The sequence below is a fragment of the Phoenix dactylifera genome, chromosome 13 (assembly GCF_009389715.1).
Source record: "Phoenix dactylifera cultivar Barhee BC4 chromosome 13, palm_55x_up_171113_PBpolish2nd_filt_p, whole genome shotgun sequence".
NCBI lineage: Eukaryota > Viridiplantae > Streptophyta > Magnoliopsida > Arecales > Arecaceae > Phoenix > Phoenix dactylifera.
Window position 1 is genome coordinate 11,913,306 of NC_052404.1, and position 26,205 is coordinate 11,939,510.

A 26,205-nucleotide genomic window follows, 5' to 3' on the forward strand; every position below is an offset into this window, starting at 1 on the left:
GTTCGCTTCGGGGATCGGGGATCGGGGATCGTCGACCGCTCCCGGGGGTCTACTTTGCGGCGCCCCGGGTGGAGCCACCCTTTCCACCCCTCACGGCGCCTTCCCGAGGTCGAGGAAGTCTGGTTCTCTACGGTCGACCCTCGGGGCATTCCGACCTTAGTCGAGGGATCGTTCGTCAGGTCGGCTGGTCTGGGCACGCTCTACCGATCGGCGACGCTTTCCGAGGTCGAGGGAGTCTGGTTCTCTACGGTCGACCCTCGGGGCATCCCGACCTTAGTCGAGGGATCGCTCGCTTCGGGGATCGGGGATCGTCGACCGCTCCCGGGGGTCCACTTTGTGGCGCCCCGGGTGGAGCCACCCTTTCCACCCCTCACGGCGCCTTCCCGAGGTCGAGGGAGTCTGGTTCTCTACGGTCGACCCTCGGGGCATCCCGACCTTAGTCGAGGGATCGTTCGTCAGGTCGGCTGGTCTGGGCACGCTCTACCGACCGGCGACGCTTCCCGAGGTCGAGGGAGTCTGGTTCTCTACGGTCGACCCTCGGGGCATCCCGACCTTAGTCGAGGGATCGCTCGCTTCGGGGATCGGGGATCGTCGACCGCTCCCGGGGGTCCACTTTGTGGCGCCCCGGGTGGAGCCACCCTTTCCACCCCTCACGGCGCCTTCCCGAGGTCGAGGGAGTCTGGTTCTCTACGGTCGACCCTCGGGGCATCCCGACCTTAGTCGAGGAGGCGCTACGGGGGGCCGCGAAGGTACTACCCCGTTGCTGGTGTTGAGCGCCACGGGGGACTGCGAAGGTACTACCCCGTCTTCCCGAAGTGTCGAGGGGTCTGGGCACGCACTGTCGACACTCGGGGCATCTCGACCTTAGTCGAGGAATCTTGCACCAGTCGACGTTTCACCGTCCTGCGATTCTTCCCGAGGTCGAGGGAGTTTGGGACTCTACGGTCGAGCCTCGAGGCATCCCGATTTTGGCCGGGGAATCTGAGGATCACAGACGACCCAATATTAGAAGAGGATTACAGTCATCAAAATGAGAGAAATATTTGCAGAAAAAGGAGCTGAGTCCATTATCCTGATTATCTTGAACCCCTTGGGGTTTCACTGGTAGTACATTCGTAAATTCTCGGAGTTCCAGCTTCGTGGGATCAGAGTCCCTTCCAGGGACTTCAATTTGTACGCCCCTGGCTGTTGTACTCGGGCGATTTGATACGGTCCTTCCCAGTTTGGGGCGAGCTTTCCTTGTTCGGTTGGTTGAGAAGCCTCGGCTTTCCTGAGGACGAGGTCCCCTACTTTGAAGAGCTTGGGCTTAACTCTGGAGTTGTAGTATTGGGCCGTTCGCTGTTGATATCTCGCCATGCGCACCCGGGCGACCTCTCTTGTCTCTTCGACGAGGTCCAAATTGCTCCTGAGCTGGGAGGAATTAGTATCCGGGTCGTAATGCTCCACCCTCGGAGAAGGCAAGCCGATCTCCAATGGGATGACGGCCTCAGTGCCGTATGCTAGGTTGAAGGGGGTCTCTCCCGTGGGCAGTCGGAACGTGGTCCGGTACGCCCAAAGGACATTGTACAAGTCCTCGACCCACTGTCCTTTGGACCGATCAAGCCTAGCTTTGAGTCCCTGCAAAATAGTTCGGTTAGTTACCTCAGTTTCTCCGTTTGTCTGGGGATGGGCAACCGAGGTGAAGCGATGATCAATGCCGAGCTCAGAGCAAAACTTCCTGAAATGAACATTGTCAAATTGTCGACCATTGTCAGATATAAGGATACGGGGTAGTCCGAATCGGCAGATTATAGACTTCCACATGAAGTCCCGCATCATTTGCTCGGTGATCCGGGCAACAGGTTCGGCCTCGACCCATTTGGTGAAGTAGTCGATGGAGACGACCAGGAACTTTCTCTGTCCGGTGGCCAGGGGAAAGGGCCCCAGGATGTCGATCCCCCATTGGGCAAACGGCCAGGGGGCGATGATGGAGGTCAGCAGAGCTGAAGGTTGGCGCTGGATATTAGCGTTTCGTTGGCACCGATCGCACTTGCGGACGAAATCTGTTGCGTCCTTCTGGAGTGTGGGCCAGTAGTATCCCTGCCGCAGGATCTTATGGGCCAAGGCTCGACCCCCCAGGTGATTTCCGCAGATCCCTTCATGGACCTCTCGGAGGGCGTAGTCCGCCTCGGAGGGGCGGAGGCATCTGAGAAGGGGAGAAGTAAATGATCGTCGATAGAGTTTATTCTCGTACAAGACATACCGGGGAGCCTGGCGCTTGATTCGGCGAGCCTCCGTCTCGTCACGAGGTAGAGTTCCGTCCTGAAGATAGCAGACGAGCCCGTCGATCCAGCTTGGCTCGGAGTCGACGCACATAGTGGGCTCGGGTTCCTCCATGCTGGGGACCCGAAGATACTCGAGCGCTTTTCCCTTGGGAAGCTCGCTCATGCGGGAGGTGGCCAGTTTGGATAGCTGGTCTGCCCTGAGGTTTTCCGCTCTGGGAATATACTGAATATTGAAAGAATTCAGGGCAGATGTGAGTTTCCGCACCTTTTGGAGATACTTTTGCATGGATGGCTCTTTAGCTTCAAAATCTCCTTGGACCTGGTTCACCACCAGCTGGGAGTCGCTGAAGGCCGTCAGGTCTCCCACTTTTAGTTCTTTCGCCAGCTTGAGCCCGGCGATGAGAGCCTCATACTCGGCCTCATTGTTCGAGGCCGGGAACTCGAGGCGCAGAGCTTGCTCGGCCACCACTCCATCTGGACTGGTGAGGATAAGTCCGGCCCCGCTGCCCCCCGGGGTCGAAGACCCATCCGAGTGCAGGACCCATGGCTGCTTCGGGGTCTCCTCCACGGACTCAGATGGCGGCTCGGGGTCGTCCGGAAGGGTGCACTCCACGATGAAGTCGGCGAGTATCTGAGCTTTGATAGCCGGCCTGGGCCGATATTCTAGGTCGAATTCCCCGAGCTCGACCGCCCATTTGGCGATCCTCCCCGCACGATCCGACCTCTGCAATATCTGCTACATAGGCTGGTCGGTTAATATAGCTATCATGTGGGCTTGGAAGTAAGGCCTGAGTCTCCGAGCCGAGATGATGAGAGCGAAGATGGTCTTCTCAAGTTTAGAATATCGGGTCTCAGCATCCCTGAGAACCCGGCTGGTGTAATAGACCGGCTTTTGGAGCTTGTCTTCTTCCCGGACGAGGACCGAGCTTACTGCAGCTGGGGAGACGGCCAGATATAAGTAAAGAATTTCGCCCTTCTGGGGTTTGGTGAGCAGCGGGGGAGAGGCCAGAAGGCTCCGAAGCTCTTCAAAGGCTTGCTGGCATTCTTCTGTCCACCGGAAGTCTTTCGGCCGTTTGAGGCTCTTGAAGAAGGGGAGGCAACGCTCGGCTGATCGAGAAACAAACCTTCCCAGGGCAGCTACCCGCCCCGCGAGCCGCTGCACCTCCTTAACTGTCTTTGGAGGCGACATCTCTTGCAGTGCCCGGATTTTCTCCGGGTTGGCTTCAATTCCGCGTTGGGTCACTATGAAACCCAGGAACTTGCCCGAGGTGACCCCGAACGCGCACTTCGCCGGATTGAGTTTCATTTGGTATTTTCTGAGCTTGGCGAATGTCTCGTTGAGATCGGCTATGTGGTGTTCCGCCGCTTGGCTCTTTACCAGCATGTCGTCCACATAGACTTCCATGTTCCGGCCGATCTGGTCTTTAAAGATTTGGCTGACCAGTCTCTGATAGGTGGCCCCAGCGTTTTTCAGGCCAAAGGGCATCACCTTGTAGCAGTAGGTGCCCTTGTCGGTGATGAAGGCCGTCTTCTCCTCGTCTTCTGGCGCCATTCGGATTTGGTTGTATCCTGAAAAGGCGTCCATAAAAGTTAGCAGTTGGTGTCCTGAAGTGGAGTCGACGAGCTGGTCGATGCTCGGGAGAGGGAAGCTGTCTTTTGGGCAGGCCTTGTTCAGGTCGGTGTAGTCCACACACATACGCCATTTTCCGTTGGCCTTCTTTACGAGGACTACGTTGGCGAGCCAATCCGGGTAGGAGACCTCCCGGATGAAGCCGGCTCCGAGGAGTTTGTCCACCTCCTCGGCCGCAGCTCGTTGTCGCTCAGGGGCGGAGCCTCTTTTCTTCTGCTTTACAGGCCTGCTGGTTGGCCTCACCTGGAGTCGGTGGACCATGACCTCGGGGTCAATTCCTGGCACGTCCGCGGGCGACCAGGCGAAGACGTCAGCGTTGTCCCGCAGGAAGCTGACGAGGCGATTCCTCTCATGGGCGCCGAGGCCGGAGCCAACCTGCACGGTTAGCTCGAGAAAATTTTCTTGTAGTGGGATTTGAATAAGGAGCTCACCGGGCTCTACTTGCTTCTTCCAGAGAGTGTCCCTCGCATCGAGGGTTTCTATGGGCAGTGAAGGGCCCATCGAGCGGTCTGGTGCCTCGGCTGGTAGCTTTACTGTGTGGGCCGCCATGTAGCATTGCTTGGCGACCAGTTGGTCTCCGCGGACCTCGCCCACTCCTTGGCCGGTGGGGAACCGCATGAGCAAATGGCGAGTTGAAACCACGGCTCGAAGGGCGTTTAACCCTGGGCGCCCAAGGATGGCGTTGTAGACCGAGGGCAGATGGACCACCAGGAAGTCCATCCTCACAGTGCTCTCCCGGGGGACGAGGCCAACTGTGACAAGGAAGCTAGCCTCACCTTCAACCGGGACCGCATCTCCGGTAAACCCGACCAGCGGGGCATTGATTCTCCGGAGGTGTCCTTCTGTCAACCCCATTTTTTGGTAGGCATGGTAGTACAAAATGTTGGCTGAGCTTCCATTGTCAACTAGGACACGCTTTACATCAAACCTATTTACAATCATTGAGATGACCACAGCGTCATCGTGAGGGGTCTCGACCCCTTCTAAGTCTTCGTCCGAGAACGAGATGACTTCATCAGTGCGTGGGCGCTTCGGGGGTGCTCCCTGGGCGGCTATTCCTGCCGAGGTCCGCCCAATCATGTTGATGGTGCCGGCGATAGGCCTGTTGCCGCCAGGATTTTTGGTTGGTGCGACATTCTCCGCCGGCCTCCTTTCCTCATGTCGGTTCCTCACGAACCGGTTGAGTACTCCCCGTCTGATGAGCGCTTCTATCTCGTCCCGGAGTTGGAAGCAGTCCTCTGTGTCGTGCCCGCGATCTCGGTGGAAGCGGCAGTACTTCCTGGAATTTCGGGAAAATCCCATGTCTCGCATAGGAGGCGGGGGTCGGAAGAAGTCCCGACCCTCAATTTCCATCAGGATCTCGGCCCGAGGAGCATTGACGGGTGTATAGTTCTCGTACCTCGCCTGGTACGTCCGGGGCCGTGGTGGAGACCTCGGACGAGGAGGTGTCTTCTGCTGAGGTCGCCCCTGCTGACGGGGCGGGCTCCTCAGTCTGGGGAGATTCTTCTCTCGGCGGGGAGACCGGCTCCTTTGTCGACCGCGCTCCTCGCAGCGCTTCTTCCGCTTCTTCGAGGTAGGCTCGATTGCCCCCCGCCTGGAGGCGACTGCCTCCTCGGCCTTGGCGTACTTCCGGGCTCGGGCCAGCATTTCGGTGAAGTCGGCCGGGAAGCTCTTCTCGATGGAGAAGAGGAATCGGTAGGAGCGGACCCTAGTCTTCAGAGCCGACATGGCTATCGACTGGTCTAGCTCGCGAACCTCCCATGTGGCGGCGGTAAAGCGGTCCAGGTACTCTTTGAGGGACTCCCCCTCCTTCTGCTTGATGTCTAGGAGGGAGTCTGATGTCCGTCGCTGGCGCCGGCTGGCAGCAAAGTTGGTGGCGAACTGCCTGCCGAGCTGCTCAAAGGAGGACACCGTGTTCGGCTTCAGACCAGAGAACCAAAGCCGAGCGGTCCCTCGGAGGGTTGCTGGGAAGGCCTTGCAGAGTATGGCCTCCGAGGACCCTTGTAGGGCCATGAGGGCCCGATAACTCTCCAAGTGGTCGAGGGGGTCGGTGATTCCGCTGTAGGGCTCCACCTGAGGCATTTTGAACCTCGCGGGAACTGGCTCGTCCTCGATCTGGCGGGAGAAGGGGGACTTGGTAGTGAACTCAAAGTCCCCTTCCTGTCTTGCCTTCTTACTGTGGGGTGCCGCAATCTGGCGCTCCAGATGCTCGACTTTTCGGTCGAGCTCCCCCGCCCGTGGGATTGTCGCTGTGGTTTGCGCCAGCTCACGGTGATCCGGGGCTGACTCCGCCTCAGAAAGTTGGGGTCTCCGGTCGAAACCTTCTCCCGGTAACTCTCTCCGGGGAGAAGCTCGTTCTCCATTGTTGGCTCTGGAGGAGCCATGCAAATTTTGGCTGGGGAGAACCGGGCCGTTGGGGAGACACTCCGGCGGGGCCTGGGCCTGCGGGGGAAGTGCCGGTAAAGCCTCCACGCGCCGCAGGCCCTGAACGGCGGCGGCCAGGGCCTGGACTTGCTGTACCAGGGCATTGAACTGTTCCGGCTGGACCTGAGGAGCTGGGTCAGCCGGAGTTGGAGAATTCTAGACGGAGTGTCCAGGACTTTGCGGGGGACGCCGGGAGATGTTAGAGGCTCCCTTACTTCTCAACTTCATGACTGCTACTCGGGCCCTTCCTCTAGCGCCAACTGTTGCTGGAAATTGGACCCGGGGGCAATCTTCGGTCGAGGAGAGGGAGCGACTGTTAGTCCTCACGGCGGGGCGGCGGTCTGTCGGCGGGCGGTGTCCTCCGTCCGGGGCGGTCGGAGAGAAGGAACAGCAGGTCCTCGCAGCGGGGCGGCGATCCGTTGGCTGGCGGCGTCCTCCGTCCGGGTTCCTGCACACGAACCGGTGGCCGGGTTCTCCGGCGCCGGCCCTCCGACGCTCAAGTCAGGGAGGGGGCAAATAGTGGGGAGAAGGAGATAAACAGTGATTTTTGGGTGTATGAATGTTCCAATTCCCTCTTGAGAGGCCAAGGCTCCCTTTTATATGCGGGGGTCGGTTTACCTGTGATGTAACAGGGCGAGGCCGTAGTACGGCTTGGCATGTTGTTCAGGTCGGCGCTCGGTCAGGCGAATCATTGCACTGATGTCGGCGGTATGGCCGAGATCAGAGACTTATCATAGTCGACTAGACCCTGCTGGGTCGATTTGCCGTGGAGAGCTGGGGATCCGTAGATGTCAGGAGCCATGCTCATTTATTGTGGAGTAAGTCGGAGATCCGCATTTATTATGGAGTAAGCCGGAGATCCGCATTAATGGTGGAGTAAGCCGGAGATCCGCATTTATTGTTGAGTGTGCCGGAAGATTACAGCGGCCATGCGCAATAAATGCCGGAGGGGTGTTAGAGTACGGTCCTCGGACATCGGGATTTCTCTTAGGTCGGAGGTTTCGGGGTCGGTCGTCCTGTGGCCGAGCGTTCCGAGGTCGGACGCTGACTTCGGCTGTCCGGGGTCGGAGGTTGTATGGCTTCTTAGGGGCATTTATGTCATTTGGGGGGAAACTTTATTCCCCCCAACAGCCGGTTTTTGTACTATGAATATGAATGTGTCTGTAGGTTAGCCGAAAAATATTATTTAGATTTTTTAGCTCAAGTTCTATCCAGCATGCGGCACTAATCCTCACACTCTCTTTGTTGAAGTCCCGGCATCTTCTTCAAACTAAAGATTCAATTCCATTCAAATTTAATTTAAATTTAATCACAAACATAATGATCGGTCCATGGTCAATATCTCCTAATCCAAATAGACAATGGACCGGATCCACTCTTATATCATTTGTTATAATTTAGAATTATTTGAATTCTTGGGTTTTATACAAGTATCCAAAATTTATTCAGTATATAGTCAATTTTAGAACCAAACGTATGACTACATGAATCCTTGCCCATGACTGCATGAATCCTTGCAACAGGAGACGAGCAACAATGATCGCTTGGCATAATTTATTCAAAAAAATTTCATTTTTTCCTCAATTCTTAGACCTGGTACCAATCTAGATCTTAGCCGCACACAGACTTTATTATAGATACCTCGCATGTGATAATGAACTATTTTGGAGGGTCAACACATGTAGGACTACAGAGTTACCACTCGAGTATTCCTTTCAGGTTTTGGTCTGCCATTTGAGGCGCCTCTTGGCCATTTCTTAGAGAATTAGAACCGGCGGACACTCGGTCTGATATCGGAGTGACGGCATCATGATGGCAAGAGATTTAAGCAATTCTCGAGTTGGCACCATCCTTTTTGTGAAGATTTTGGGTTTCATAATGGCTAAAAGTCCTCCAGAGTTTCAAATTGTATGGGTTAAGTAACAGAAGTGAAGTCAACCTTGTTGCTGGGCTGCAATCCCCTCTGATGCAAATGAAACCCCGTCGTCCAACACCAGATCGAGTATGAGCATTCTGATGACTGTACCTTCTCAATTTATGACCAAAAACGCCTTCAAATCGCATTCGTACAAGAACTGAAAGCAGGAAACTCAGCCAATCTACCACTCGCACTCAGAGATTACTTAGCGCGTTACATACCAACAAACTACGTCCGAATCAACATATAAATTATCATCATATTATCATTAGATATTACATTGCAAATGCAGCTGCGGGCTACTGACGCACCCTTTCTTTTGGTCTGCAGCCACTTCAACCGCTACTACGCGATACGCTCGCTCTAATCGCACTACCTCCAATAACATCACAAACAAACGGTCAAATCAAAATATTTAAGCCCCACCCCCATTCCTCCCCTCCACTTTTGCTTTCACGCCTACCAACCAAAATCCTTGCCTCGATCCCCCCCGCGTACCCGGACGGCACTACTGACAACCCGCCTGAAATTGGCGCCTAGGGAAAAAAAAAAAAAAAACCGAAAAGACACCACGGTGGCGGGAAATTTGAAATCCCACCGCCGTGTCTGCAACCGTTATTGTCCCTAGGTAAATTTAGACCCTGAAATTCTTGCCGGCGAAGGTCTGGCCAAACTGCCAGTGGGCCGGGACGATGTTCCAGGATGTAGAGGTACGGCGGTCGCTGGCGGTGAGGCGGAAGGAGAGGGACTGGCCCACCAGCACGGCGTTGGACTGCCAGTTCTGGCCCCAGTTCCGGGACATCGGCATCCACCCGGTGCGCGACCCCTTCACGCTCAACCGGACGATGTCGCCGGCGCCGGCCACGTTCGTCACCAGCACCAGGTTGAAGTACTTGAACCCGTTGATGGTGAACCGGATCCCACCCGGCTTCCGGCACGGCACCCTGTCACGGATCATAAAAAAAATACACCACCGGGACCAGTAATTAATTAATTATTAATTAATTATGGAATTAAATTATATCTAATAGCAGTAGAGAGCAAGTAGATTGAAAGCCCGGCAGGCGCGTGGGGGCATGTGCCCAGTCGTCCGGCTCGGTCTCCCACGATTCACACGGCTTTGGGACGCGTGATGGAGCGGAATGACTATTATGCCCTTGCACATGGGAGGGCACTAACCGACGGTGCCCGGGGGGGTTATGGTCATTTTGGGGCAAAAAAACAAAGGGGAAAAAAGCAAGAAACGCGGAGAGAGAGTGTGCAAGGAACAGGGCTCTCCCCGTGTGCCGGTACCTCCAGAGTCCAGGCTCTCCAAAATGCCGTTTGATATCCAGTCAAAGGGTCAACGTGACAGCCATCAACGGTCCTTCGTTTCTCTATACTTAATTTTTTTTTGGTGGGGGTGTATACTTCATTTAGTACTTTATTTTTTCGGGTGTAACGAGTACTTTATTTCAGAATTGATGGATATTATAGAAACATGCAACCTCGAAATATTTGCTTTGCTCGCTCTACTTAAAATAAATAAATTAATAAATGTCGAAGGCAACGCTGAAAAAAATTATTTTTCGCAAAGAACAATTTATAAAAAACATGAAAAGTCATTTTTCTAAGGATTACACATTATAATAATTTTTATCTTTACAAAAAAATTCTTAAGTCGAAATAATTTGAACTACTAACAGAATACTAGTAAAAATTATTGCAATATAAAAAAATATGATAACTTTTAATAATTATACTTTTATATTAATACATTAAAAAGTACTACAATATAGCAAAGTTGTCTCATCCTTAAAAATATAAGAGTATCCAATAAACATTTTAATAATGTTTTAAAATATCCAAAAGTATTTTTTAAATTCAAAAATGTTTAAAATAGCTATTAAAAATATAACAGATATTTTATATATTTTTTAAAAAAAATAAAGATAATCTTTCATATACTATTTTTTCATGTCAATCAAACAAACAAAAATTATTTTTAAAAAATATTATATATTTAGATATCAATTTTGTAGAAAAAAAATTGAGTAGATGAAATTCTTTCCCGCAAACGTAAAAAAGGTTGGTCTTAGCAAAAAAAAAAAAAACGTAAAAAAGGTTAAAGAAAAAAGAGGCACAGCGACTTATGAAAATTAGGTAGATTGGCGGTGAGAGTTGAGCGATTCCATCGCAGCCGGTAGAACTGGTCGACTCTTGACATAGAGTTCCAGGTGCACAGTGAAGCGATTAGATCCATGGTGGAGGAAAAGAAAGAGATAGACGGTGCAGATGAGATCAGGGGAAGAATAAGACGCCGTGGGGCGGGCGGTACGGACCTGCGGTAGGAAACGGGGACGATGCCGGCGCGGTACTCGGCGATCTTGAGGAACATAGGCATGGCGAGGTCGAAGTGGGGCCGGGGAGGGTTGCACCACCCGCCATTGTCAGAGGGGAGAGCGTAGTTGGGCGGGCAGAAGTTGGTGGCGGTGATGAAGATGGAGGGGCTCCCGTGGTGGCACCACTTAAGGTCCTCGCCGCACTTGATCTCGAAGCAGGCACCGCAGCTCTGCCCGTCGTTGAAGAGCGCCGTGCTCAGCGCCGCCGTCTCCACCCCGTACCCCTGGCTGTATAGATTCCCATACCCACACGCCCCTCCTATGCATTTAGACCAAAAACCAAATCAAATCAAACGATCCTTGATGCCTTAGTCTTAGGCGAGACGATACGGAGGTAATGAAACTGTAAGAGGGAAATGTGGCTGTTACCCATGGTGCCGGAGGCGTCGCTCCCACCGTAGAAAGTGGCGTGGGCTTGCTGCCAGGGTCCTCCAGTGTAGACGCCGGGTATCCGGGCGTCGCCGAGCGTCAAGAATGCGAGCAGAGTCATGGCGAGGGTTGCGGCATTGCGGAAGAAGGCCATTTTGGAGAGAGAGAGAGAGATAGAGGGAGAGGACACAATGAGAGAAAGTAGTGTGAGTGGGCGTGGGAAGAGAGGAGAGATTGGGGGTTGAAAGCAGGAGGAAGGTGCGCTACTTATGGAGTGAGGGGAGTGGACCGAGGGAGACGAATAATGGCAGTCCCTAAAAAGAGTGGCTGGGGTGAAACGTCAAAACCGTCAATATTAGAGGAAGAAAAAAAAAAAGGCAAAGGAAGCAAGGCCTGTTCCCGATAAATGTCGAGTCTCCAGGTTAATGCATTTTGATATGCCTTTTGATTGATTGAAACTGAAATTAGATCGGTCACAGATCGATACTAACGTATCTATTGCTATATTTATTTTATTTAATAAATATAAATATGGATATAGGTATTAATTGAAAATATATATATTAAATAAATTAGACAAATATAAATAAATATGATTTTTTATTTTTTAAAAAAATATAAAAATTATATGAAATTAAATATATAAATAAAATCGTATTTTTGCATAGTATCTATATTTATATCTATTTTTTTGAATAGATAAAAATATAGATATAAATAGTGGACGGATATTTAAATAGATTAGAATGCAAAATTAGATTTGCGATCAACTTTTCTCTCTATTTTTTTATGCTAATAGCTGATAGATTCTTAACCAGCGGCTCGTATAATATAAATTGAATACATAAAAGAAACGATTCTAATGTTCCATGGTTTTTGTTACCGAAAAAAATCGGCATGCTGGAAAGCGATCGAGACACAGGACGCCCAGGTGCCCATAATAGACGGACGAAGAGGATTAGACCAGAGCGCGATCCACTGATCTGGAATCCATCTCCTTGCTTGCTCTCATCTTAAAGCTGTGCCTTCACCGATGGCACCGGCACCGGATTTGGATTTTGGGGCAAAGCATGCAATCCTTGTACGTAGCGGAAACTTCCACCAAAAAGATTGCACGCAGCTTACAAGTCGGCATTCACAGGCAGTGAGCACCGTATGTTTTCTCGTTTAAAGTGTGTTTATATTTCTTATTGGACTGTGATGGAGGGCAAGATGGATCGTCCTGCTCGCTACGGTAGGCCCATCCAATTTTAGCCAAATAATTCCTAGCACCGATTGAGATGAGCCTCAATCCCACTGAGAGTCAATCCAAACTCGAACTTCATCAAGAGCTCAGCCGATCTTAGACATGTCTCTCCGCCGCTACAAACTACGTCAACCCTTTCTGATACTCATAGCAAGGCGCCCCCATGGGACAAAGCCATGAAGGAAAAATTGCCGTGTACAAGCAGCGCACAATGTTAAGCATGTGCGTGCTCCCCCAAAGCGGACAATATCTTACTCTCCATTGAGCTGCTCCAACACTCTCCATAGACGACGTGCCCTGGTCAAACCCGGAGAGCTTCACCGAGCACACCTCGGAATCAGGGATACTAGACCGACTTCAGCACCCGACGAGCCGACCTTATCAGACGCCTGATGCGATCTTATCGAGCTCGATCTCGTCTACGGCCACATCCACAAGCCTGCCTATGCCCGCTCGCATGGCTGTATATTACAATGCCTCCGCGCGATGTTTTTCTCGCCGGCCAACGGCAGCCAAGGACCATGCCATGCCGCTGTAGCCATCCCCTGCTACGACTATTAACACTTTACCGTTCACAAGAACGAACTGTACTGCGCGCCACAAGCAGGTTCAAGCTGCACGCCATCTGGCTTAAAACTATTCTTCTCATGATGAGAACGGGTCATGCCTCCACCATCTGGACACCTCTACAGGGACTTTAAATAGCGCCGTCAGATACTGTAGGAAGATTTTTGGCTCTATTAAAGAATCACTCTAACTTGAGCATCGAAAGGCTCTTACCGAAATCATCAATAAAGCTTTGTGCAGATACGCCATCGCGTAAAAGATGGCTCGTCTTCTTTTACAACTTTCTGGCAGCTACTCTGACTCCTCCGCGTGGTCATTCTCGGGCCAAATTTGAGCCACAACATGTTCATTTATTACTTGTTGCACCCTGCATCCGCGTGGTCATCCTCGGCCAAATTTGAGCCACAACATGTTCATTTATTACTTGTTGCACCCTGCATCTGTGGCCCAGTCTGTTTAACCACTTTTAATTTTAGAAACAGAAGTTCACCGGTAACAGCGATTGTTTGAGACTTGAGACCCGCAAGTCCGCGGTCAATCCGTATTCATGTAAGCATTTAAGTGGAAAAGAGGTCCAAACCCCACGCGCGCACCCCTTCCCTGGTGCACTCACCTAATCCCGTACGGTGGTGCCTCCTCGGCGGGGCCAAGGCCCAGAGGATTGTTTCATGACATATAAATAAATAAATAAAAATCTAATAATAAAATATGAAATTCTCTATATTATCATAGGATATTTAGTATTCTCTCAAATTCAAAATAGTAAAATGAACAACAACTTAAGTTTGAAAATAAAAAATCAAAAATATGAAGAAAAAAAAAAGCTCTGATGAAAACTTCCGCAAGCTGAGAACACACAACTACACATATTGCTCTTGCTGTTGTTATGTATACACAACATATATTAATTTTATTTACATTAATTTATTTTGATTATGTTAATAACGTCTTGTTGATGCCTGCTGTTATAATAGCCAATGGATCGATGATATAACATTTTGAAATGCCCGGGCTTCGCGTCTAATTAATATCTTAAGAGTGTCATTGCTAGAACTATTTATCAAGACAATTTCAGTGTTGGTTTTTTTTTATTGGTTAGGCTCTGCTACCAACTACCAAGGCAGCTATCGGCGGTAGTTTCATCCCTGGGCGAGAGGGCGTTCGTAGGCCGGTGGCGGTGGAGAAATCCGGCCACGGCACTCAGACCGCACCCATATATGTATCCTCTCCGCACGGTTCCCAACCCTTCAGGCTTCAAGGCTCGACGTGTCCGTATTTTTTTAATTTCTTGGAGCAAAGGGCTCCACGTGCCCGTTGCAGGTTGCGTTTTTGGGGTGTTTAAAACCGTGATTATTCTAAAAGCATCAGCGCGATTCGCGCCTGTGAAGCGCGGTACCTCCTCGAGCGAGCTACGGAGCTAGTCAAAAGGAGAGGGAGTGGTGGGGCAGGCCTTTTTTAACTCTTAACCACCACCACCAGCAGCAGCCAGCCAGCCATGTGAGAGGAATTATTGGTCGGATGGGGCTGCCCCCGCAACCGAACCAACTCCACGTGCTTCCACTTGCTAGTTCTCACCCACTCCCTTTTCCTGTCCTCTCTATCTTCTTTCACCTCATTACCATTCCAAAGTTTCCTCCTCTCATCCCTGTTTCCCTCGCCAATGCAAACATTTGTACCATTTTGGTTGCTTGATCCATCTTTTGTTGGATTTTTTTTTTTTAAGGTTATAATGGCTGCTTATACTACTCTAGCTTGAATACAATCAATAGAATCAAAAGACAAAAAATGACAAAACAAAAAAGGAAAGACCCCTTAGCATATCCAGAAGATTATGTCTGTGCTGAGTAGCAAAGGAGGCGACTCAATCTGCAATCTTGTTCGTCTCACGGTATACATATATAGTCTGAAAAGCCCTGCAGTCGCCCGCCATCCTCTAGATGTCATGCAACAGAGAGTTGTCACCCTTCCTCGGCTCCACCAATCAAATCCAATCGATCACAGTGGTTGAATCTCCCTCAAGCATGATGCACTCTGCCCTTAGCACCCATCTCGCATATTTAATATCTTCCTATGTTGCCCTTAGCTCTGCTTCGATGGCTGTCAGTCCAACCAAGCATCACCCCCCGCAGCAAACAATCTCGAGTCGTGACTCTAGATCATAAAACTCACACCTGCATTGTCTTTAATACCGGATACACTGCTGTCAAAATTCACCTTCAGTATGATGGTGTATCCACACTAATTGGGAATTGAATCACCTTCCTTCATCGGTCATGTTGGTAGGTGAAACAATTGGTTAATGGATGATGCATGCATGCCCGCATACATGCCACTTGGTCCGTCATTATTGAACCATTGGACAATTATTTTGGATATATGTATTCGATTCATGTCAAAGGCCCATAAGCATGCTTACATCTTATTAATCCTTATCATGTCCTTGCGTGGCAAGCAAGTGATTAGAGGAGCACGGTGCAGGGGCAAGGAGGAATATGATTGGGAATGTGGGATAATCATGTCTAAATAGTTTTTCGAAATATTCCAATTTGCCTTTATCAATCTTAAGCTTTCATGCATATCAGCCATCTCATAATTATGATGAGTTCAGCCAAGCTATTAAATCACAAAACAAGAATATAGGTTCGTTGCTTTTGGTGTTGTGGCGTCAAGATCACGCGGCTTCTTTCCATGCGGTAATGACCCTAAACATGCCATATTTTGTCGCGTCTAGTTGTTTCATTCCTTTAATCAACCTTCCCTCTTGCTTTTCTCCTTGCTTTAATCATAGGATAGGAACAACATCTTCTGCCTGTAGCCCTAAGTTTTTCACTGCACACCCCTCATGATCCTCTCTAGTCAAGAGCCAAGTGGAATTGGGTTGCATCTTTCGCACAAAGAATGATCGATCTTTCTTTCATAATGTTGACTAATAAATTGATCGATCTTTTTTTTTTATAATATCGACTAATAGATTGCAATAGCACAGATCTCAAAGTATTTTAAATTTTTTTATAGTCTATATATAGATTTGATCCAACGGTGGATTCGTGCGAGAGAAAATGAATCGCTCTTTTGTACGAAAGGTAGAACCCTGTTTGGGTTAGGATAGCTCTCTCTTCCCTCTTTTCCATTTCTAGCATCATTTCCTTAACTAACTCCAGTCTTCCCGTCGTCTAATCCAAGGACGGAGAGCACAACAATGTCAACTTCACCGGTCGCGGGTCACATGAAGTGCAGTGTGACGTGATGGGAAACAACTGAAACCCGTGGTTTCGAGCACTGGCCAATTGGCGATGTGCCCTGGACCCCAAGACAAGGGCTCGTGCAACCCGGGCCCATCTATCTTATCACCTGTGCCGTCATCTAAAATCATCTCCCAACGTCTCTTTTCCTGCTAATTTAACCGATTAAGATAACAAACCAACCGAGTTGTATTTAATTTGGGCTGTTGCTTATCTGAGAGGTGGGTGCCCAACTCAACCAAAGTTCAGACTAATGACACAGGGAGCATGGGGGGCTTCAAACATCATGGGTGGGAGAGCATGCATGTTCCATGATTCTCTATCCTTGGGTGTTCGCCCATGCTTCTTTCATTGCTAAACTTAGATATCGGAGCAAATGATTCGACTTAAACATAATTATCAAACATTTTAACTTTAATGCATCTAGATTTAATTCTCCATAAGTATATTATATGACGAGGTTGGAGGGTATCCCTGAATCCCAGAGCTCAATCCTCACCAATCTCAGACAGCGGAAGCGACTGCTTCTCCTCAGAGGTATTGTCCGCTTTGAAAGAAGTTTCATAGTCTCTTCCCAACGCACGGTTTTGCCCCACAAAAGATGCCTCTGAAGAGAAAAGGGTAGCCCCTTTCATTTAAGGAACAAATCTCTTCGCTTAGATTCATGATTCGTATGTTTAGAGATGTAACGGATATAGAAAAGTTAGTTTTGATCAGAGTTACGCAGCGGGAGCATGATAGAGTATTAGATAAAGACTTAGTACCCCTATTTGTTTACGAATAAAGGTAGATTAAGTTTCGATGACGAAACTCTTTTTAAAGGGAGGAGATTGTGATGGCTCGGTCAAGGCTCAGTCCGCTTGAACGACCTGACCCGAGCTTGGCTCAGCCCAAGCCCATAACAAAAAAAAAAGGGTAAAACAAAGAAGAAGACTCTATCGGGAGTCTTCTTCTCTGTCCGACCTCTAATGGGAGTCGACTTCCAAAAGCTAAGGGAGGCTAGCCTCCTCTATATAACCACCCCCACCCTCATTTAGTCCTCCACCTCAAGCTCTATCCTTTCTTTCCCTCTCTTTTTCTTCCTTCTTTCTATTGAGTTCACGAGACTCACCAGAAATCATGGTCATCCATGCCTCCAGAGCTGAAGTAACACCGTGATCTTCCTCCCCTTCCCTTTTTCTTCTTCCCACAACTTGAAATCACGGTAGCCGACCGAGAAATCAACCAAAAATCACTCAAAGAAAAGTATCCTATGTTTTTCTCTGTTCTGCCTTCTTTTTCTCTTTCTAACCACCGCCGCTGTCGGCACTCGTCGCTAAAACTCTCGGCCTTTCTCCTGTGTTGACCTTTGGCCGATACAAGAGCTCCAGCCGCCGACGAACTGATTGGGACTCAAGATCGACCGAGCCATGAACCCTTATTCGGCCCTATTTTTGGGCTGATTTTGATGGATCCATCATCTAAGCTATAGTGCATTAGCTTTGAGTTGGATGGGACACCAAAGGTGCTGCAATATTATGTCCTGAGATTAGCTGGAGTAGTTAATGAAAAAGGATAATGTTTCATAGGTATTTGGTGTGCAAATATGACCTAATCTCAAAAGGGACTATATTTGCAGGGATCAACCAACAAAAATACATAACTTTGCGTATGGTTTCTTGTGGGTGGTTTTTATGCCACATCATTAAGTCTAGAAAGGTAAGACTCCCTATGCTATATATTTATCCTTCCAAGCTAGGCTCCGCCTTTTCTTTATGAACATTGGTCAGCACCATCATAGAAAAGTTTTTAGGGTTGTTGTCGTACACTGATGAGCATTCCTAAACTTAATCATCCTTGCCCCATCATCATTGTGTAGGGGTGAAAGTGGATCGGATAATATCCATCCAAATTTGTTTTCGTATCCGAATCTATCCAGATATGGATAAAAATTTGAGCATCTGACTAAAAACATACTATTACTTTCACCATATACTTACTATTTGTTAAGATCTGTATGAGCATTCCTAAAATTTGTTTTCGTATCCGAATCTATTCAGATATGTTTTGTAATCATATTAATTTTTATAGATCACTTGTAAACTTTTAAGAAAAATAAATGACCATATAAACATGCTATTAAATAGATTTATCATCCACTTACTAATACCGACTTAGCAAAGTTAATACTTTACTTTTGTGTGAATTGGACGCTGACTGTGATACAAAAAGAAAATTTAGTGTGAATTGGAGACAAAAAAAAAGGGCGTAAACTAATACAAGCGAAGTGTTAATTCTTCACTTTCGGACTCTCATGTTCCTCTAAGGAATAATTTGATGTGACAAGGGAGGAGCTAAGATGAAAAAAAGAAAAGGAGACTCAAAGATGGCCGAAGAAATTAATGGAAGGCGGGAGAAGAGGATCTAGAGAGATGGGTCCACAGAAGAAGAGAATGGATCTCTTGTTAACCACTGGAGTGCAGAAAGGGTATGGGCGGAAAGAGATTTTGCTTCACTTTTTAGGATTTCTTTTCTTTTCTTTTTTTTTAATAGACTCGAGATTCTCCGTGTTTTGCACCGTAGGGGAAAAAAATCCTTCTGAGTTTTTTGAACTTTTAATCATTTCTAAAAAAATACTTATGCAATATTTAGACTCCATAAAGTTGCATCATTTCTAATGCATGCAATGTTGGGACTCTTATTAATTTTATCGGAATACCAGAAATTAAAAAAAAAAGTTACTTCTTATGATTTGCTGTCTCTAAAATATTTTTTTCTTATTATGTCTTTCTATTTCGATAACTTTTCAATCCCATAACTTTCCTCGTTCACTGAGTATGGTTATTGTGAGAGAAATTTTGTCGTACAAGCTTATAGCCTAAATTTTGCCAATTACCATCTGCATATTTTTTAAAAAACTCGGCAATTTCTTTCAACTACGATGCAAAATATGTACCATAGAGTATCCAAACTCCGCAAAAAAAACCCTTTGTTCCTCAGATCCGGTGGCCATTATCCTACTCTCCTTCTTTGTGGACCCATAGGTTCTTCTCTCATCTTCCATTAATTTCATAGTCCCTCTTTCCCCTACCTCCTAAATAGAGTCTCCTCTCCTTTCTTATTTCTTTGCTTGCTTAAGTTCATATTTTGTCCAATTCACACAATTATCACTTCGTATAAAAAATTAACACCAAACTTTCCAAGTCATACGAAAATTTGTTTCAGTACCACACCATTCACACCCTTGTTTGTCCCAACAAAATTTGGCTGCCTTAACCAACTGCTCATCCGATGTTTTGCATGCCATTGTGCCCAAGAGTGATGGAAAGCAGGTTGGACCCATGCCAAGATGTATGTAAAACATAGATCATGCGTGATGCAAATGATCAAAGCTTCAGATACCATGATCTAGAGATGTATTGATACAGATCCAAGGGCTTGTGGCTGACCCAACCCCCTTCTAGAGTCACGCTAAGCCCATCCGGACATGTAATTTTTCTTGCTGATATGGCTGCACATCATGGCTAGTTGCATGCCAGATCAGCATGCACATTCGTAGGGCAAGCAGCCAGTCATTGTGTAGCTTATAAATGCATAGTTATCATCTCTACCAACATTCCAATACGGCAGGATGTTGCTGTGGTTTCACGACCATGATCGCTGGAAGGCATGATATCAAGCAACATGATGACACAGACGCACAAAATAAGAGACATCATCATCATCATCATATCTTCTAGCTGAAATTTGCTTTATGAGTTCGCTGGCTAAAGCAAGTTATTTAGTGACTGCTTGCTGCTGCATCTTTTTAAGGAGATGCATTTTTCGCACCGAAAAAGGGGATCACCCACAGGATGATCTTAAGAGAGTCTGTATCCTTGGGATGACCCAAGATGGGGATAGCTAATGCTCTCATGCTCCTACATGACATTCAGAGGATCTTAAGGGAGTATGTATCCCTATGTGCCAAAGCATGCTAGCCGGAAGACAAATAGAGTTGCGGACCAAATTATCAGTTATTTCGATCGCTCTCCACAATATTTTATTTTTCTAATTTTGTCAAATGTATCCGTACAAGACATGAATGACCCATCCACCTTATCAAAACAAAATAAAAAATCATCCACCCCACAGCTCTCAAAGCATTCCAATTTTCATCATTTATCCACTTGCATAGATCTCAAAGCAACAAAAAAAAAGAGTATCATACAAGTTATCATTAGCAGTAGCAGATGTTAGTGTTCATATATTTACACCCTTAGACAATACCAGAAATATACATTGCTTACACTGCCGCCTTGACCTCATCTGGCCCTTTTTATTTAAATTTTGGGATATATATATATAATTTAATCTAATAAATCTGAAAGTTCAAATGATCATTGTTAATGTCAATGTATATCAATGCCTTCTCAACCACAAATTTGTGTATAAAATTTATGATTTGCCTTCAGACACCAAAATAACAGCTATAATAGTCCAGGGCATTATTATAACACATTATTGGAGAAGAGACACAAAGCCTGTTTACAGTAGCACTAATGTGTTTGGAGTTGAAACAGTTAGCATCCATGGCAAGCTCTGACATTCTTGCTTCAAGATGAATTGAAAAGCTGCAGATTCAAGTGTCCATCTTGGCTGCATGACAATTATCTGATTGTGAAAGTGGCTTGATCTAGAGTACAAATGGCATTTGAAGATATTATAATTCACTCTGATAACAATCTTCTGACCCTTCCCATCAATCCATAGCAAAACAGGATTGAACCTTCTATTGTGGCCTACGTATGGGCAAAGAACACTGAAAGCAGTTTCTCTTTTTTTTTATGTGGAGAAAATACAAGCAATTATTTTTAAATGTGATGTTTCCCTGCAATCAAATGATATTACAGAAAAGAACATATTGCATTCCCAGAACATTACAAACTCGTAGTATAAGCTGCATATCAATGCATCATCTTCCTGCATATGTAATGAATTGGTGATGGTACAGCACCGAAATATCATTCCCTAGTCAACTGCAAAGCTCGACACACAGGTCGTAAATCTGAGAAGCAGCATCGGTCATGCTAGATAAGTCGAACACTTTGGTTTTCCCATTATCCTGGCATGTCAAATTCAACTTATGCCCACTTTGTGATGTCTGCAGCAAGAATATTTAGTGTTAGAGTTACCGAGCATGTTTGAATATTATTTACCATTTATCCTCCTTGACTTTTGGGCTGTGCCAGTGGCAGGAGATTATCCCCAGGGCCAATAAGCTAGCTAGAGGTGATTACTATGAAATATGCTTTTCAAGCAACGTTTGGAATTGGTGCTGAGACATAGATTCTTAAATCTTTAACAGCAAAGGGGTCAAAGTGCAGGAGCTGGAGATGGTTTGTATCAACAATAGTCACCATATTTTCATGAGAAAAACTCCGGACAGGCACCAAAGATTTTGAAACAAATAAGACCTTTTCTTGAGCAAAGAAACAAATAACACTCTGACACATTCAAGGGAAAAGAACAAGCAGCTTACCAAGCAGGACTTAGATTGTGCCTTGCAACTCCATTTTGAAGTGGGGATACAGCTCAGATAATGGCACCACGAGCAGTGTTCATTTGCATTGACCCCTCTGAATAGCATACCTAGGCCAACGGTGAACCTACAGGATTTCAATTTTCTATTAGGATTTTTATCAGCAGAACACAACACGTGAATGTGCGAATCTCTGCCCGCCACAATAACCAAAAAAAAAAGAGGGGGAAGTGTACATGAAATCTGCATTTTTCAATCCTCTTTCATACCATTTCTAACCAACAAAAAGATTGTTCTCGAGCCATTGTATATTTGTATTTGCTGAGTATTCAGGCATCACAGCCTCCAATTCACTCGATATGCAATAGGGCAAATAGGGACAAATTTATCCCACTACAATATTTATTTTACTTCTCCAAAAGTATGAAACACCCCCATCATCATAGGCCCACACGTAGCAGGCATGATCATTACCACACAAGCAGAGGCTACCATGTACAGCCATATAAAAGGCATAACTTTTCGTGGACAGACCAATATGTAGTGCTGCTGAAGTTTGTTAATTGTTCCTATATTACGAACCAAAAAGTGCTAAGTGATCATGCATTGTGCAACTGCCTTAGAATTGTTTTAGTAGGATATCAGCACCACAACATTTGTGATATAGATAAAAATAATGCTGAACTATTGTACAAGTTATTAAGCACTAGAAGATGGAATGGTCAGTCATGTACTGCAAGGTAGAGCATGAAAAATATTAAATATTACAAAGTACACATGAAAGAGAAGAAAACATGTATTTAAAGATAGAAAGTATATTTGTTGACTTACCCTACTATTAGTGCAATAGCTGCAATGATCCATAATACATACTGGTACCTCTTGTGCTTCCGTTTGATTGAACCACTATAATGTCCAAGAGGAGCATTCTTTTGGCTGATATACCCAAACTGAGGGCGAATAAGAATAACAAAACCAAGAAAAAACCCAGTAATAAATCCTCCGACATGAGCAAAGTTGTCGACATGTGGAAGGATCCCAACAGCTAGGTTAATTGCAATGATGATGACAAGGGTCAATAATGCTGCAAACTGACATTCAAAAGACAAGCATTAGATAAATGGACACAAAAGCAACGGACTGAAATGCCATCAAACATGCTACTCCCAAAAGTTATTGGTACTCAGCATACCTTATTTGCATAAATTGTCCAGTTTGTTATCAGTTCTGAAAGCATTGCTCCTAGTAATCCAAAAAGAGCACCAGAAGCTCCAACAGAGATACTTGTTTGGATAAAAAGAGCAGAAAGCAAGCTCCCACCGAAGCCAGCAATGACATATAATGGGCCAATTCTCACTGCAAAAGTGGGGAAGGCTTAGGTTGTCAGAAGATTTATTTTTGCTCACTTTAAGCCACTATAAGGGCAATTCATAGGCAAGCAAAGGCGGAAAGATTCAACAGATGAACAATTATGTATACTCAAAAGGCCAAAGGAACAAATTTTAGGCTAATCATACATTAAGCATGAATCCTTGTGATATTCTATGAACAAAGCTATAATTACAAACATAATGAATTTAATTCTGCTTTGACACATTAGTGACTGCCAAAAGGCAAGCTCAGACAAATTTCAAGCAGAGATAATGTTGCAAACTATTAAAAGAAAAGGAAAAAAAAATGAATCAAATGTTGAATTCCGCCAATTGAAACATAGCACAGCAGGGAAATCAGAGAAGGCTTTTCAAGGAAGCATGGAACCATCTAGCTCAGCACAGCTTACCTTTTTAATGTACTAAGCATAAGATCTAAGCTGCTGGTTAATAAACAAGTGGGATCATTATTTGGAACTATTTCACGCATACAGTTTATTGATTAAAAATAACCCTATCAACTGTGTCAACATTGACACAGAAATAGTACAACTTAAAATCTTGAATGTAATGCACAATTGATATACTAAAGCTGATCCTAGATAAGATACGGAAAGGCTCAATCTTTACGGATAGGCATTAATAATTGTCAATCAGAAGTCCAGAAGACTGAAAAAGGAATCAAAATAAAAATGCACAATTCAATCTATATGTACTCAGGTTAGCAAACACTGCCATGTCTTTCCATATTTTAGATGAGGAAGATCATGGGCACAGTCCAGGTTGACAACTGCTTGAAGGAAAGGCCAAACAGTGATAACCATAACCAACTTGACTTATCTATTTGTAAGGCATAAATTTCTGCTTTCTTCTTCAACATTTGTTCCTACAAAGGGGGTTCCTGAATTGTCTGACTCCATGCCTAGGAAGGCATCGTCAGTGCAAAGTATGATGAGAACTAGATAAACTTAGCTTACATAGGCATTCAAATTGGGAAAAACTTCACTGTCCAGCACTGATCCTGGATGAAATGCGAACCCTAAGCTTGCTCCTAGTTCCATAAATGCAGTGTCATGTCAAAAAATTAAATATAAGAGTCCAATACTTGCAGATATTGTATAACAAGCATTTTAGAAGGCAATGCTATTTAGCATTATTCGCATAATACCCAGCAAATCTAAATGGGCACGAAGGCAGGCGGATATAGAACCAAACATGCAGGTGTATTCAGATTAGTTTTTTATGTCGGCATCCACAGCATATAAACTTTACTGCATACACAGCTACTTATAAGTTTTGCTTTGACTGAAGTGATGATCTTAATGAATGAGGTCAAGCTATAGTTAGTTTGCTGCATACCAAATCCAAATTCTCGCTCAAGTCGAATGCCAATAAATAGGAGACTCAGCATATTGGCAAGTACATGGACGACCCCAGCATGTAACCACATGCATGTGATAAGGCGCCATCCTTGGTTACCGTGAACCACTTTTTCCACATCTAGAGCCCCCATCTTCAGTAGCCTGACAGATTAAAGACATAAAATGTCAGTCAAATCCTCTATTATCCATGAATACACCAGAAAATACCTAGAATTAGATCACTTAATTAGGTGTGTGTGAATCAGAATCAGGGACAACTATTCTTCATGAAGGAAACGGTGAATATTTTTTTTTAAAAGAAAACATACTAATTCAACAAAGTAGCAACACCAAAACCCGGATTATAAGGTTCTTTGTAACATGACCTTCCAAGTAACTATTGGGCTTTGACTTTGGCAACCCTTATCCATATCTACATAATAAAATATCTCTACTACCTAAAACATCCAAAACAAGAACTTTGAACCTACTAAGCACGAAACTCCGTTGAATCATAAAGTAATAACCCCAAGAAAATGGTACAAATGCCAAAATGCCAAGCGTCTATAAATCCTCGCACAATACTAGTTATAGATTATTAACACAACAAAACACACATTTGATACTCTTTTTTTTCTCCATTAGAAACATTTTGCGGTTCCAATTGCCGTTGCAGATACTACAAACAAACACATCATGTGCTTTAAAGAAAAATGCTGTACATTTTTCAAATTGGAAAGAAAAATCTTTTTTCCACATTATAATGCAAAAAGGCCAACCATCAGAATCCAGGACTATCATCTAACTACGAACAGATAATAAATTTCTTATGAAAATCCGCTCTTTTAGAACATAATAGAAGATTTACGTGGCGGACGAGGGCCCAAAGAGGGGATTCTCCTTGAGGGGCTGGAACGAGAACCTCCCGAGGAAGTCGAGGACGCAGGACCGAGATTTATCCGGGCAGTCGTTGATGTACATGGTGACCCCGAACACGACGATGTTCGCCACAACGAACAGGGGTACCAGCCACGGGAACCATCTCCGGAACGGCCGGAAATCGTCGCCCCCGCCGCGCCGCGGCGGCGCCGGCGCCGTGGGATTTATCTCAGGTGGACGAATGGTGTTATCCCCTCGCCTCCCGTTACTCCTCGCACCGCCCTCCGAGGAAGCCTCCCTTCCCATCCCCCGAATTAAAAAATAAAACAATTATTTAATCAAGTGGAGCCAAAAAAATCGAATTTTTCCAACTATATTCGTGAAGTAAATCGCAAGACGGAAAAACTGCCCCCTATGAAGAATCAAAAATGGGAAGGATAGCAAGCGAAGGAATTGAAACAATTGGAGCATAAAAATGGAAGAATTCAGAAGGATCGGAAATGAAAAATAGAAATGAGGGATTCGCGGGGACGGAGGGCAGGGAGAGCGGGAAGTAGGTCGAAACGTAAAGGGGGACGGGCGACAGGTGGGAGAACCGAAAAAAAAGAAAGCGAAGAGTCGCTTGAGAGAGTACAAGGTTTTGTCGCGCCTTGTTTAGAGGGCGGGCGTCGGGGCACCTCGGCCGAAGGTTTGGCAGGAGTTCGTCCCGCCACAACTAAATTGAACCCTGGCTAACAAACTACTAATAACGGGTATGGGGAAGTTATTTTTGGGTGTTTCGCCTTCGACTGCAACACCCAAATCCAGCGGTAGACTTGTAACAGTACTCGTCCAAAATATGGTTCTATAACATTTAGTACCCTTTCCCTATTTTTTAACAACAAGATGATTACAAAACCAGAAAATCTACCTGAAATTATTATAATAATTATATAAGGTGCAGGATGTGTTGTTGGTGAAGGATAGAGTGCCGTATGGCTCTTGAAGGCAAAAGAACAAGCATGCTTTAATGATAGATGAAGAGTTTGCCAAATTAAAAGGATAACGCGGTTAT

The 26,205-nt window shown here is 46.0% G+C and overlaps 2 protein-coding genes across 2 annotated transcripts; both read right to left on the reverse strand.

The window, feature by feature from the left end:
- Window positions 1-8,469: 8,469 nt before the first annotated feature.
- Window positions 8,470-11,255, reverse strand: LOC103714393 (expansin-A6-like). The gene is made up of 3 exons (XM_008801628.3): window positions 10,987-11,255; window positions 10,558-10,876; window positions 8,470-9,180 (listed from the first exon to the last, which is right to left on the reverse strand). The coding sequence occupies exons 1-3, from the start codon at window positions 11,138-11,140 to the stop codon at window positions 8,871-8,873; spliced, it is 783 nt and encodes a 260-aa protein (XP_008799850.1). The 5' UTR covers window positions 11,141-11,255; the 3' UTR covers window positions 8,470-8,870.
- A 9,228-nt stretch (window positions 11,256-20,483) lies between these two features.
- LOC103714383 (RHOMBOID-like protein 2) lies at window positions 20,484-25,861 on the reverse strand. Its single transcript, XM_008801606.3, has 6 exons — window positions 25,141-25,861; window positions 24,271-24,434; window positions 22,734-22,897; window positions 22,373-22,632; window positions 21,542-21,668; window positions 20,484-21,163 (listed from the first exon to the last, which is right to left on the reverse strand). Exons 1-6 carry the CDS (start codon window positions 25,455-25,457, stop codon window positions 21,035-21,037), a joined length of 1,161 nt encoding a protein of 386 aa, XP_008799828.2. The 5' UTR covers window positions 25,458-25,861; the 3' UTR covers window positions 20,484-21,034.
- Window positions 25,862-26,205: the final 344 nt, after the last annotated feature.